The sequence below is a fragment of the Pleurodeles waltl genome, chromosome 3_1 (assembly GCF_031143425.1).
Source record: "Pleurodeles waltl isolate 20211129_DDA chromosome 3_1, aPleWal1.hap1.20221129, whole genome shotgun sequence".
In the NCBI taxonomy this organism is placed as follows: domain Eukaryota; kingdom Metazoa; phylum Chordata; class Amphibia; order Caudata; family Salamandridae; genus Pleurodeles; species Pleurodeles waltl.
The window spans coordinates 8,713,881-8,728,215 of record NC_090440.1 but is presented as its reverse complement, the minus strand read 5'-3'; the positions used below and the strand labels follow the sequence as shown (position 1 = coordinate 8,728,215).

Genomic DNA, 14,335 nt, shown 5'->3' with positions numbered 1-14,335 from the left:
ATGGTCCTGGCTTCTGTAGGAAGCAGCGAGGAGTGATTAGCATCGGTGTGCTATGGTCATTCCTCGGCCCCGTAGGAAGTGTGGATGGCTTTATCGGTGATACATTCAGTCTTGTATACGGTCCTGGCTTCTATTGGAGCAGCGAGGAGTGACCAGCACAGGTGTGATATGGTCATTCCTCTCGGCCTGGTAGGAAGTGTGGATGGCTTTATGGGTGATACACTCAGTCTTGTATATGGTGCTGGCTTCTATAGGGAGCAGCGAGGAGTGATGAGCATGGATGTGATATAGTCATTCCGCGGCCCCGTAGGAAGTGTGGATGGCTTTATGGGTGATACACTCAGTCTTGTATACGGTCCTGGCTTCTATAGGGAGCAGCGAGGAGTGATCAACACGGGTGTGATATGGTCATTCCTCCTAACCCCTTAGGATGTGTGGATGGCTTTATGGGTGATACACGCAGTCTTGTTTACGGTCCTGGCTTCTATAGGAGCAGCGAGGAGTGATCAGCATGGGTGTGATATGGTCATTCCTTGGCCCCGTAGGAAGTGTGGATGGCTTTATGGGTGATACATGCAGTCTTGTATATGGTCCTGGCTTCTACAGGGAGCAGCGAGGAGTGATCAGCATGGGTGTGATATGGTCATTCCTCTTGGCCCCGTAGGAAGTGTGGATGGCTTTATGGGTGATATATGCAATCTTGTGTGATTGGTCCTGGCTTCTATAGGAAGTAGCGAGGAGTGATCAGCATGGGTGTGATATGATCATTCCTCGGCCCATAGGAAGTGTGGATGGCTTTATGGGTGATACACGCAGTCTTGTATATGGTCCTGGCTTCTATAGGGAGCAGCGAGGAGTGATCAGCATGGATGTGATATGATCATTCCTCACGACCCTGTAGGAAGTGTGGATGGCTTTATAGGTGAGTCACTCAGTCTTGTGTATGGTCATAGCTTCTATAGGAAGCCTGTGACATGTTATCAGCATGGGTGTGATGTGGTCATTCGTACCCCCAGCCGAGTGGAGGATGGATTCTAACGGAGATAAGTGGTCTACGGGAGGCTCCAAGGAGTGACTGACAGGAGTCCAGTCTGGAGAGTACCAAGGACTGGAGAAGAGTTTTCAAGTCGTGCTCGGGGACGTAGAGTCGGGTCCCCCAGAGAAGGCACAGTGGGAAGTTTGCATTCCTGGCCATGGTGTTGATGTGGGATTTGAGGTTCAATCTCAGGAAGACGCCTAGGGACTTGGCCCTGACAACGGTGGTGGATTTACTCTTAGGAATGATTGGATTTTTCATCTGTGGCTGCGCAGGAGGCGGAGAGTTTGAGGAAGAGATGAGAAGGAATTCAGTTTTAGGTGAAGCAACTTCATCCATTCTTGATAAGACTGAGGGTGGTGGTGAGATGTTGTGTGCATGGGACACCCTGAGGTAGATATGGGTGTTGTCAGCATAGAGGCGATAAAGGATTCCGGCTTCTTTTAACAGGACTCCTCGCAGTTCAATGTAAAGATTACATAGGTTCGGAGCACGGATAGAACCCTGAGGGACCACCTGACCCACAGCTTTTGGAGCTGAGGGACAGTTTTCAATTTTAATCACCAGAGATCTCCCCGTGAGGTAAGATTCAAACCACTGAAGTCCCACGCCTTCAGTTCCCATCCTGTGTTTTACAGTGTTCAATCAATCAATCAATCAATGAGGGAACATGTAAAGCACACTACTCACCTGTGAGGGTCTCAAGGCGCTGGGGAGGGGGGCTTGAGATGTCTCCTGAAGGTAAGGAGGTCTTGGTCTGACGTGTTTAGAAGTTTGTGATGGTTGACAGTGTCAAAGGCTGCCAAGGGGTGAAGAGGGACCCGGAGCTGCCCGGGCCCAGGACCCGGAGGGCATCATGCACACCTGAAGCAGGGCCGCTCTGGTGCACCCAGACTGAAACTCGTCCACACGATTCTTGTCCTTGGTTTGTTGGGTGAGTTGCTACACACCTGTCAGTGATTTTGGCGAAGAAAAGGAGGTTGGTGATTGGGCGGAAGTTGTTATGGACTTTCACATCAGCAGAGGGTTTCTTTATTAAGGGGTCAGCTGACCAGTTCTGAGGGCATCATGGAAGGATCCTTGGCTGACTCCAACTCACACCCAGTGCAGAGACCCTGGCTCTTCGCAAAGGGAGGGGTGGTGCCCAGCTCTGCTCGCTGCCCTGGGCAGAGGGCACAGTGCCCCCTGGCAAGCCTCGCACCACAGTCACCACAGCCTCAGGGCACCTCGGAGGAGGGCTGTGGAGCAGCCTCTCCTGGGTGGAGGGACTCGGTTTCACGATGCCCCTGACTCCATGCATGTGTTTGGCACAGGTTCGTGTGGCATTTACCTCAGATATACTTGCTTGTGTCAGGCTGGTAGTAAGCTTAGCTGGCAGGCTACCCCTTGCCATGTTGACACCTTAAGCAGCGAGGGTGGCATCTTCAGCCTTCCCCTCCCCCACTTCAGAATGTGAGACAAGCCTGCGCCGCTTGAAGTGCCACATGAGAGTGGCAGCATGCCAGCTCTCAATAAACTATAAAAAGGGCTCTTTGCCAATGTCACTCTTCACAGTCACACTTTAAGAGATGCTTTATGTGCTGGACAGATGATCCCTCAGCGGAGCTGGGACTCAGTCCATCCTCCTGCCCTTAAACCCACCGAGACTGATCTGGAAGCGAGCTGCCACTCTCAGCCCTTCTGCCAAGATGCCATCAGTGCCCAGAGGATAGAAGATCTGATTTCTAACACCATGCACAGTTGGCAGAGTGAAAAATAGTTATGTCCCTTCCTGAAACTCTGAACACAGGAACAGATTAAACATTAGTTCTGGAGAAGGAACATTCCTTGGCCAGGCCTTTCACAAGAAGAAACAGTCCCACTGTCTCACCGGTCACCGCTTCTGTCTCTCTGAACTGTCTTCCGTAGCAGAGAAACCCTCTGCTGTCTCTTTCAGTCCTTGTGACCCTATCTCTGTATCAGAGACACCCTCTGCAGTCTCTTTCAGTCCTTGTGACTCTGTCTCTGTATCAGAGACACCCTCTGCTGTCTCTTTCCGTCCTTGTGACTCTGTCTCTGTATCAGAGACACACTCTGCTGTCTCTTTCAGTCCTTGTGACCCTGTCTTCTGTATCAGAAACACCCTCTGCTGTCTCTTTCCGTCCTTGTGACTCTGTCTCTGCATCAGAGACACACTCTGCTGTCTCTTTCAGTCCTTGTGACCCTGTCTTCTGTATCAGAGACACCGTCTGCTGTCTCTTTCAGTCCTTGTGACCCTGTCTTCTGTATCAGAGACACCCTCTGTCATCTCTCTCAGTCCTTGTGACCCTGTCTTCCATATCAGAGACACCCTCTGCAGTCTCTTTCAGTCCTTGTGACCCTGTCTCTGTATAAGAGACACACTCTTGTGTCTCTCCGTCCTTGTGGCCCTGTCTCTGTATCAGAGACACACTCTGCTGTCTCTCAGTCCTTGTGACCCTGTCTCTGTATCAGAGACACACTCTGCCGTCTCTTTCAGTCCTTGTGACCCTGTCTCTGTATCAGAGACACACTCTGCCGTCTCTTTCAGTCCCTGTGACCCTGTCTTCAATATCGGAGACACCCTCTGCTGTCTCTCAGTCCTTGTGACCCTGTCTTCTGTATCAGAGACACACTCTGCTGTCTCTTTCAGTCCTTGTGACCCTGTCTTCTGTATCAGAGACACCCTCTGCTGTCTCTTTCAGTCCTTGTGGCCCTCTCTTCTGTTTCAGAGACACACTCTGCTGTCTCTCAGTCCTTGTGACCCTGTCGTCTGTATCAGAGACACACTCTGCTGTCTCTCAGTCCTTGTGGCCCTGTCGTCTGTATCAGAGACATACTCTTCTGTCTCTTTCAGTCCTTGTGACCCTGTCTCTGTATCAGAGACACACACTGCTGTCTCTTTCAGTCCTTGTGGCCCTGTCGTCTGTATCAGAGACACACACTGCTGTCTCTTTCAGTCCTTGTGGCCCTGTCGTCTGTATCAGAGACACACACTGCTGTCTCTTTCAGTCCTTGTGGCCCTGTCGTCTGCATCAGAGACACACTCTGCTGTCTCTTTCAGTCCTTGTGACCCTGTCTCTGTATCAGAGACACACTCTGCAGTCTATTTAAGTCCTTGTGACTCTGTCTCTGTATCAGAGACACCCTCTGCAGTCTCTTTCATTCCTTGTGACCCTGTCTCTGTATCAGAGACACCCTCTGCTGTCTCTTTCAGTCCTTGTGGCCCTCTCTTCTGTTTCAGAGACACACTCTGCTGTCTCTCAGTCCTTGTGACCCTGTCGTCTGTATCAGAGACACACTCTGCTGTCTCTCAGTCCTTGTGGCCCTGTCGTCTGTATCAGAGACACACTCTGCTGTCTCTTTCAGTCCTTGTGACCCTGTCTCTGTATCAGAGACACACACTGCTGTCTCTTTCAGTCCTTGTGGCCCTGTCGTCTGTATCAGAGACACACACTGCTGTCTCTTTCAGTCCTTGTGGCCCTGTCGTCTGTATCAGAGACACACACTGCTGTCTCTTTCAGTCCTTGTGGCCCTGTCGTCTGTATCAGAGACACACTCTGCTGTCTCTTTCAGTCCTTGTGACCCTGTCTCTGTATCAGAGACACACTCTGCAGTCTATTTAAGTCCTTGTGACTCTGTCTCTGTATCAGAGACACCCTCTGCAGTCTCTTTCATTCCTTGTGACCCTGTCTCTGTATCAGAGAGACACTCTGCTGTCTCTTTCAGTCCTTGTGACCCTGTCTTCGGTAGCAGAGACACAGTCTGCTGTCTCTCAGTCCTTGTGACCCTGTCTCTGTATCAGAGACACACTCTGCTGTCTCTCAGTCCTTGTGGCCCTGTCGTCTGTATCAGAGACACACTCTGCTGTCTCTTTCAGTCCTTGTGACCCTGTCTCTGTATCAGAGACACACACTGCTGTCTCTTTCAGTCCTTGTGGCCCTGTCGTCTGTATCAGAGACACACACTGCTGTCTCTTTCAGTCCTTGTGGCCCTGTCTTCTGTGATAGAGACACACTCTGCTGTCTCTCTCAGTCCTTGTGACCCTGTCGTCTGTATCAGAGACACACTCTGCTGTCTCTCAGTCCTTGTGGCCCTGTCTTCTGTATCAGAGACACCCCCTGCTGTCTCTTTCAGTCCTTGTGATCCTGTCTCTGTATCAGAGACACACTCTGCAGTCTATTTAAGTCCTTGTGACTCTGTCTCTGTATCAGAGACACCCTCTGCAGTCTCTTTCATTCCTTGTGACCCTGTCTCTGTATCAGAGAGACACTCTGCTGTCTCTTTCAGTCCTTGTGACCCTGTCTTCGGTAGCAGAGACACAGTCTGCTGTCTCTCAGTCCTTGTGACCCTGTCTCTGTATCAGAGACACACTCTGCCATCTCTTTCAGTCCTTGTGACCCTGTCTTCTGTGATAGAGACACACTCTGCTGTCTCTCTCAGTCCTTGTGACCCTGTTTTCCATTTCAGAGACACACTCTGCTGTCTCTTTCAGTCCTTGTGACCCTGTCTTCCAAATCAGAGACACCCTCTGCAGTCTCTTTCAGTCCCTGTGGCCCTGTCTTCTGTATCGGAGACACCCTTTGCTGTCTCTTTCAGTCCTTGTGACCCTGTCTCTGTATCAGAGACACACTCTGCTGTCTCTTTCAGTCCTTGTGGCCCTGTCGTCTGTATCAGAGACACATTCTGCTGTCTCTTTCAGTCCTTGTGGCCCCGTGGCCCTGTCGTCTGTATCAGAGACACACTTTGCTCTCTCATTCCTTGTGGCCCATTTTACTGTATCAGAGACACCCTCTGCCGTCTCTCTCAGTCCTTGTGGCACTGTAGTCTGTATCAGAGACACACTCTGCTGTCTCTTTCAGTCCGTGTGACCCGGTCTTCTGTGATAGAGACACCCTCTGCTGTCTCTCTCAGTCCTTGTGACCCTGTCTTCTGTATCAGAGACGCCCTCTGCTGTCTCTTTCAGTCCCTGTGGCCCTCTCTTCTGTATCAGAGACACACTTTGCTCTCTCATTCCTTGTGGCCCAGTTTACTGTATCAGAGACACACTCTGCCGTCTCTTTCAGTCCTTGTGGCCTGAAACCTATGATACTTCTGCTGAGGGCCATCCTGTGAACACAGTGTCACTTTAGACAGTTTGCACACATGTGTACTCCATGTATACAAATGACAAGAGACAGGTGCTAAAGATTGTGCACACTCCGATAGCAACTTTTTGTCCAGGGATTTACAAACTGGTCCCACATCACAGGAAGAGCCTCCCCATTGTACGGTGTGGAGTCGATTACAGGGCCCTCCAGAGCCAAGAAGCAGGACCCTGAACACTTGGCTCTTCGTAAAAGCACCTTTGGAAACACAAAACTACACACATGTCCAAGCACCTACATACACTCTTGGGTGATTAATGTGCTATACAAATCAACATAACATAATCCTGGAATGATGCTAACTGGCTGATTACAGTTATAAAGCACCACTATTTCTGGGCTGGGATGTGAAGGGGTTGGTTGGAGAAGGGGTTTGGTCATGAAGGATTTGGTTGTGAAGGGATTTGTTTGTGAAGTGGTTTGCTCGTGAAGAGTTATGGTCGTGAAGTGGTTCGGTCGTTAAGTGGTTTGGTCATGAAGTGGTTTGCTCGTGGAGGGGTTTGGTCTTGAAGTGGTTTGTTCTTTAAGTGGCCTGGTTGTGAAGTGGTTTAGTTGTGAAGTGGCTTGGTCATGAAGGGTTATGGCAGTGAAGTGGTTTGGTTGTGAAGTGGTTTGGTCGTGAAGTGGTTTAGTCGTGAAGGGTTATGGCAGTGAAGTGGTTTGGTCATGAAGGGGTTTGGTCGTGAAGGGGTTTGGTCGTGAAGGGGTTTGTTCATGAAGGGGCTTGTTCGTGAAGGGGTTTGTTCGTGAAGTGGTTTGGTTGTGAAGGGTTATGGTGGTGAAGTGTTTTGGTCGTAAAGTGTTTTGGTCGTAAAGGGGTTTGGTTGTGAAGTGGTGTGGTAGTGAAGTGGTTTGGTCATGAAGTGGTTTGTCGTTAAGTGGTTTGGTCGTTAAGTGGTTCGGTCGTTAAGTGCTTTGGTCGTGAAGGGGATTGCTTGTGAAGTGGTTTGGTTGTGAAGGGGTTTGTTCGTGAAGGGGTTTGTTTGTGATGTGGTTTGTTTGTGAAGGGGTTTGTTTGTGAAGTGGTTTGGTTGTGAAGGGTTTTGGTGGTGAAGTGTTTTGGTCGTAAAGTGTTTTGGTCGTAAAGTGGTTTGGTTGTTAAGTGGTTTGGTCGTGAAGGGGTTTGGTCATGAAGGGGTTTGTTCGTGAAGTGTTTTGATTGTGAAGGGTTATGGTGGTGAAGTGTTTTGGTTGTAAAGTGTTTTGGTCATAAGGTGGTTTGGTTGTTAAGTGGTTTGGTCTTGAAGGGGTTTGGTCTTGAAGGGGTTTGCTCGTGAAGTGGTGTGGTAGTGAAGTGGTTTGCTTGTGAAGTGGTTTGCTTGTGAAGGGGTTTGGTTGTGAAGGGGTTTGTTCGTGAAGTGGTTTGATTGTGAAGTGGTTTGGTTGTGATGTGGGTTGTTCGTGAATTGGTTTGGTGGTGATGTGGTTTGGTTGTAAAGTGGTTTGTTCATGAAGTGGTTTGTTTGTGAAGTGGTTTGGTTGTGAAGGGGTTTGGTTGTGAAGGGATTTGTTTGTGAAGTTGTTTGATTGTGAAGTGGTTTGGTTGTGATGTGGGTTGTTCGTGAAGTGGTTTGGTTGTGATGTGGGTTGTTCGTGAATTGGTTTGGTGGTGATGTGGTTTGGTCGTGAAGTGGTTTGTTCATGAAGTGGTTTGTTTGTGAAGTGGTTTGGTTGTGAAGGGGTTTGGTTGTGAAGGGATTTGTTTGTGAAGTTGTTTGATTGTGAAGTGGTTTGGTTGTGATGTGGGTTGTTCGTGAAGTGGTTTGCTCGTGAAGTGGTTTGGTCATTAAGTGGTTCGGTCGTAAAGTGGTCCGGTCGTTAAGTGATTTGGTCGTTAAGTGATTCGGTCATTAAGTGGTTCGGTCGTTGAGTGGTTCAGTCGTTAAGTGGTTTGGTCGTGAAGGGGTTTGGTCGTGAAGGGGTTTGGTTGTGAAGGGGTTTGTTTGTGAAGTGGTTTGATTTTGAAGTGGTTTGGTTGTGAAGGGGTTGGTCGTGAAGGGGTTTGTCTGTGAAGGGGTTTGATTGTGAAGTGGTTTGGTTGTGATTTGATTTTGAAGTGGTTTGATTGTGAAGCGGTTGGTTGTGAAGGGGTTTGTCTGTGAAGGGGTTTGATTGTGAAGTGGTTTGGTTGTGATGTGGGTTGTTCGTGAAGTGGTTTGCTCGTTAAGTGGTTCGGTCATTAAGTGGTTCGGTTGTAAAGTGGTCCGGTCCTTAAGTGGTCCGGTCCTTAAGTGGTTCGGTCATTAAGTGGTTTGGTCGTGAAGGGGTTTGGTCGTGAAGGGGTTTGATTGTGAAGTGGTTTGGTTGTGAAGGGGTTTGTTTGTGAAGGGGTTTGTTTGTGAAGGGGTTTGATTGTGAAGTGGTTTGTTCGTGAAGTGGTTTGGTCGTGAAGTGGTTTGTTCGTGAAGTGGTTTGTTCGTTAAGTGGTTTGATTGTGAAGCGGTTTGTTCGTGAAGTGGTTTGGTTGTGATGTGGTTTGGTCGTGATGTGGTTTGTTCGTGAAGTGGTTTGTTCGTGAAGTGGTTTGGTCGTGAAGTGGTTTGTTCGTGAAGCGGTTTGATTGTGAAGCGCTTTGTTCATGAAGTGGTTTGTTCGTGAAGTGGTTTGCTTGTGAAGTGGTTTTTCGTGAAGTGGTTTTTCGTGAAGTGGTTTATTTGTGAAATGGTTTGCTCGTGAAGGGTTATGCACAGAAAAGTGCTTGCACATGGAAGAGGGTATTACCTGGAATGGAATCACTATGTTCACCGTCTCTCCCACCCTCTTCACGAGTTTCTGCCTCAGGTACCGTGGCATCCAGATCTTGGGCTTCTCTGTGAAAGGCAAGAAATGTGGATGTAAACAACTGTGAAAGACCAGAAGGTCTTGTGAGCCCAAGTGACCTACGAGGTGTGCATCATTCTGCTCCCATGTGTGCGGAAGTGTATCTGTCAGTGCATATCTCAGTCTGCTGATGTGTGTAGATTGTGCACCAGTGAGAGTCTTTACATCTGTGTGCAGGTGTGCACATACATGTGACTGTGTAATTGTGTCCACGAGCTTGTGAGGCATGCCAGTGCTGTATTATATATTTTTTTAACACATTTTTATTGTTTTTTTCGTCACAGTTTATATAACACCTCACATGTTACACATTACAGGATAGCGTGTCTTCTGTACTGGATCCCTACCAAGTAAAGTGCAGCTGTTGTATATATCTGCTCAACCTGACCACCATACATCATATCTGTGTGGTCTTTTTCGATACATCATATAGGTTAGTCATTTGTCCATAACATGCACAACTTCGATACCTGCTTATGTTTCCTCCAATAACCATTAGCATTCCCCACCCCCCTCCCCCCATGAACTTGACAGGGGTCCTGTGTGGTGGGCACGCTGTAATACTGTTTAGCGTTAGTTCTCCGTTATGTGTCATGTATTTATGGCGTGGATCCATGCCGGATGTTGGTCTAGTAGCTTGTAGAACTACTGTTCTTGACGTCATACCCTGTGTCTGCTATCTCTATTCCATACTTGTGAATCATAGAAGGCCCAGCCCTATGTGGATGACAAAACCCTCTTCCTCACCTATTCCTCGGGTCGTTTTCACAGGTGTTCTTAAAGACTATGAGTGCATCCCATTCTAATGCTATGGGACACCGTCGTAAACCCCTGCTCTCCTCCCATCGCAGGGCTGCGATCTCTCCCGCGCCCCACTCCCTCACCTCTGTACTCCACTGCATCACCGAGGGTGCAGTGGTTGCTTTCCAGCGTCTAGTTAAAAGGCGCTTTACCAGTAGCAAGGCCAAGTCCGCAAAGCTTGACGTCACCTTCCCCTTTTTGTATGTGGGAAGAGACCGAGAAAGACACGCCTGTGCTATCCGCCAATGCGCAAGACTGGTACATCCGTATGATTCCTGACCCTGGGGGGAGAAGAGGAGGGGATTCTGGGGGCGTCCTTAGCACCCAGAGGAAGCCATGGAGATCTTGGGCTCCAGAGGAGTGATGAAGGCTGGCCTCAGCAGCCAGAGATGGCCACGGAGGTATCGGCCTCCAGATGAGGGAATGGAGGTTGTCCAGAGGAGGGATGAAGGCCCAGCCTCAGCAGCTAGAGATGGCTATGGAGGTCTTGGCCTCCAGAGGAGGGATGAAGGTGGCCATGGAGGTCTTGGTCCTCCAGAGGAAGAATGGAGGCCAGCCTCAGCAGCCAGAGACAGCCATGGAGGTGTCGGCCTCCACATGAGGGATGGAGGCCAGACTCAGCAGCCAGAGACAGTCATGGAGGTCTCAGCCTCCAGAGGAGAGATGAAGGTGGCCATGGAGGTAGTGGTCCTCCAGAGGAGGGATGAAGACTGGCATCAGCACCAGAGGCGGCCATGGAGATTGCCATGGAGGTCTCGGCCTCCAGAGGAGGGATGAAGGTTGGCATCAGCAGCTAGAGAGGGCCGTGGAGGTAGTGGTCCTCCAGAGGAGGTAGTGGTCCTAGTGTGAGATGTTCATGGTGGTCTCAGCCTCCAGAGGAGGGATGAAGGTGACCTCAGCAGCCAGAGACAGCCGTGGAGGTCTTGGCCTCCAGCGGAGGGATGAAGGCGGCCTCAGCAGCCGGGAGGAGCTGGGAAGGGGTCACTCAAAGAACACAAGGGCTCAGTGGTGTGACCTGCAGGGGGAGGGGCATGAACCCACGAGGTGAGGGGCAGGCTACTGGGAGGGGGGCACCTGGAAAAGGTGCTTCATGCCCCCATAGGGCTTCTAAGGGACAGCCTGCCATGTGGCTCAGTGGGGACTTGGCACCCTCAGCACCCCAGGACCAGATGGTGGGATGGCACATGGGATGCAGGAGGGAGTGGGAGGCAGAAGGTGGGTGACAGTGGTGGGGTCCGCTGGGGACCATTGAAGGGTGAAAGTGTTGGACTGATTTTTGTATTGACGCTTTACTCCTATTGGCTGCGCCTAAAATGTGGATAAATCAAACCTTTATTTAAGATTGATTCTTTCACCAATGCCCCCTTCCGTCTGACCGCTACCACTGGAGGCCCCCCTGGCTCCCAGCACTGGCTGGCATGTGACCCCAACTGGCACTTCCTGTAAACACCCCTAAATTGAGTATTTAGGTGGCAGCCCTGAACCCAAGAACTCAGATCCTGACAAGCTAAGAACCCCAAGGACACAGAAGAGCTGCACCAGCAGAAGAAGAGAAAAGAAGCAGCTGACCTGGTACCAACCTCTCCGGCCTATCTGCAACCCTCGATGGACTCTGCACCAAAAGACGGCTCATCCTGCAGCTGAGCCTCCAGAAACCCAGGAGGGCTGCCTGCCTTAAAAAATGACTCAAGACTCCAATGAGTGGTGGACTTGCTCCCAAACAAACTCTGACAAAGGAACTCTGCAGCCTCCAGAATCGCAAAGACCCGACACCTGAAGTCACTACTCCGCCCGTCATCACCGACCAGAGTTGGAGTGGAGCTCCGGTGCCAGCAAGACTCCCAGAGTCCGAGTTCATTGTGGTTTCACCCCTCCTGGACTCACCGAAGTCACCCGCAGCCCCTGCATGCAGGCGACTCTCCCACAACCTCTGTGGTGAGAGAAAACCGACACCTGAGGCAACCACTGAAACTGTCGCCCATGGCCTGAGCTGAAGTGGACCCCCAGCTGACGTCCCCCAGCTCTCCTGAGCTCGAGTCCACTTTGGTTTTACCCCTCAAGGACTCCACGATGACGCCTGCAGCCTCAGACCACAGGGCCCACTCACCAGCAAGTGCTCCCAGACACAGAAACCCAACACCAAAGGACACCCCTGCATCTATTGCCCCTGGGCCTTGGTGAAGAGGACCAAAAGTGCATCTAAGTCCCCGAGCACCACACATTTGTTACCTACCTGTTGGTTTTCCCCGACTGGCTTCCTAGCCAGAGCCTGTAGCCTATTTTCCACAGAGACCAATCCCCATTGAAATACATTGGGCACCCGACACTGCACTACAGCTCTGCACCTGGCTGCCCTAGTGCTGCCCGGAGTGATCTGTTGGGGTGTTACTGACCATTGCCCAGTGCCTAACCTAAGTCTCTGAGATTGGTCTTGTAAGTCGTCATCAAGTACCTGTGTGCTGACTTTGTTTTCCTCCCATAGGTTAACATTGAAGAACTCTGAAATTGCACTGTGTCCACTTTTGCAAGTGAAAAGCATTTATGCTTAAACGTCTACTTACCTGATTAGGAAGTTCTTGGGTTTGAAACATATATCAACAGAAGTATTATTTTTCTACATTGGTCTCTGATTTATTCTTTGTGTGTCTCATTTACTACCTCTTGGAGTACAACACACGCTTAGCACTGCCCTCTGATGAGCCGAGCTGCTTGCCCACACTACCACAAACAGAGACCTGTCTTATAGCCTCTGCAAACCAACTGGGGATCCACTGGATTCTCTGCACGCGTACTTCACCTTATTGCACATATAGAGCCAGCGTCCTACACCTCCCGGCAGCACTGCCCTGGCAGCTAACTTGGTGAGATAAGGTGCACATGTAGGCGGTGTGAGGGCTCCCACCCACCTCCCATGGGTCCAGCCTGGCACTGCTAGGGTGGAGAGGGGGCACAGGTGGGCATTGTGAGGGCACCCACCCACCTCCCATGGGTCCACCCTGGCACTGCTCCAGTGATTGAGGTGTACACCCACCTCCCATGGGTCCACCCTGGCACTGCTCCAGTGAGTGAGGTGTACACCCACCTCCCATTGGTCCAGCCTGGCACTGCTCCGGTGGAGAGGGGCATAGGTGGGCGGTGTGAGGGTTCACCCACTTCCAATGGGTCCAGTTCTGGCACTGCCCCAGTGGAGAGGGACATAGGTGGGCGGTGTGAGGGTTCACCCACTTCCAATGGGTCAAGTTCTGGCACTGCCCCAGTGGAGAGGGGGCACAGGTGGGCGTGTGAGGGCACACCCACCTCCCATGGGTCCAGCCCTGGCACTGCCCCAGTGGAGAGGGGGCATAGGTGGGCGGTGTGAGGGTACACCCACCTCCCATGCGTCCCAGCCAGTGCTTACTTTGTGCCTGTTGTTTACGGTGCTGGGCACCTGCACTTATTTGTGAGGGCCGGGGCTTATTCTCCTGGCCCAAGCATTTGCTGCGATCAAAAGACAAATATGGGAAAGACTGAGGATGAGAAAAACGAAAAAGCGTCAGAAAGGGAGAAAGCAGAAAGCTGCTAGAGTGAGCTGAAGGGGCAGGGAGTGGCTTTATATGGATTGAAGAGGCCCGAGATGGCTTCAGGATTACGCTGCCTCAGTATTCTGTGCTCGCACATTTAAAAGCAGCAACCCCGTGCTTCAGAGGAGGGCTTTGTGCACTGGCACCTTTCAATTTACAAATTAAGGACTGGTCCAGCCCTGGCAGTACCCAGAGGAGAGGGCGCGAGGAGCGCAGGATTAGCAGCTCTTTATAGCTCTTGCAGCAGACACCAGGGGATTAGTGGGCAGCCTGTGGAGTGCCTGGGAAGCCACCAGTAATGTGCCGGACTGCCAGGCATCCGAGCAGCTGACGTGCAGCCCTGGAGGGGGCCGTTAACGCGGTGCAGAGCCCCCCTGTGGGACCCCTCAGGACCCGGCCTGGAGAGTGAGGGGCACACGTGGGCGGTGTGAGGGCACCCACCCATCTCCCATGGGCCCGGCCCTGGCACTGCCCCGGGGGTGAGGGGGCACACGTGGGCGGTGTGAGGGCACCCACCCATCTCCCATGGGCCCTGGCATTGCCTCGGGGGTGAGGGGGCACAGGTGGGCGGTGTGAGGGCACTGTAGGAAAGTACCATCTTGCCTGGCATGTTACCCCCATATTTCACTGTATATATGTTGTTTTAGTTGTATGTGTCACTGGGACTCTGCCAGCCAGGGCCCCAGTGCTCATAAGTGTGCCCTGTATGTGTTACCTGTGTTATGACTAACTGTCTCACTGAGGCTCTGCTAATCAGAACCTCAGTGGTTATGCTCTCTCATTTCTTTCAAATTGTCACTAACAGGCTAGTGACCAATTTTACCAATTTACATTGGCATACTGGAACACCCTTATAATTCCCTAGTATATGGTACTGAGGTACCCAGGGTATTGGGGTTCCAGGAGATCCATATGGGCTGCAGCATTTCTTTTGCCACCCATAGGGAGCTCTGACAATTCTTACACAGGCCTGC

The 14,335-nt window shown here is 51.1% G+C and overlaps 1 protein-coding gene across 1 annotated transcript in view; it reads right to left on the bottom strand.

The window, feature by feature from the left end:
- The window catches only part of MYBPC3 (myosin binding protein C3), a 337,466-nt gene that overhangs the window by 79,301 nt on the left and 243,830 nt on the right, over nt 1-14,335 (bottom strand). Inside the window, exon 28 of the mRNA XM_069221629.1 lies at nt 8,902-8,990. Within this exon, the coding sequence (XP_069077730.1) occupies nt 8,902-8,990 (89 nt within the window). The remainder of the gene's footprint in view (nt 1-8,901; nt 8,991-14,335) is intronic.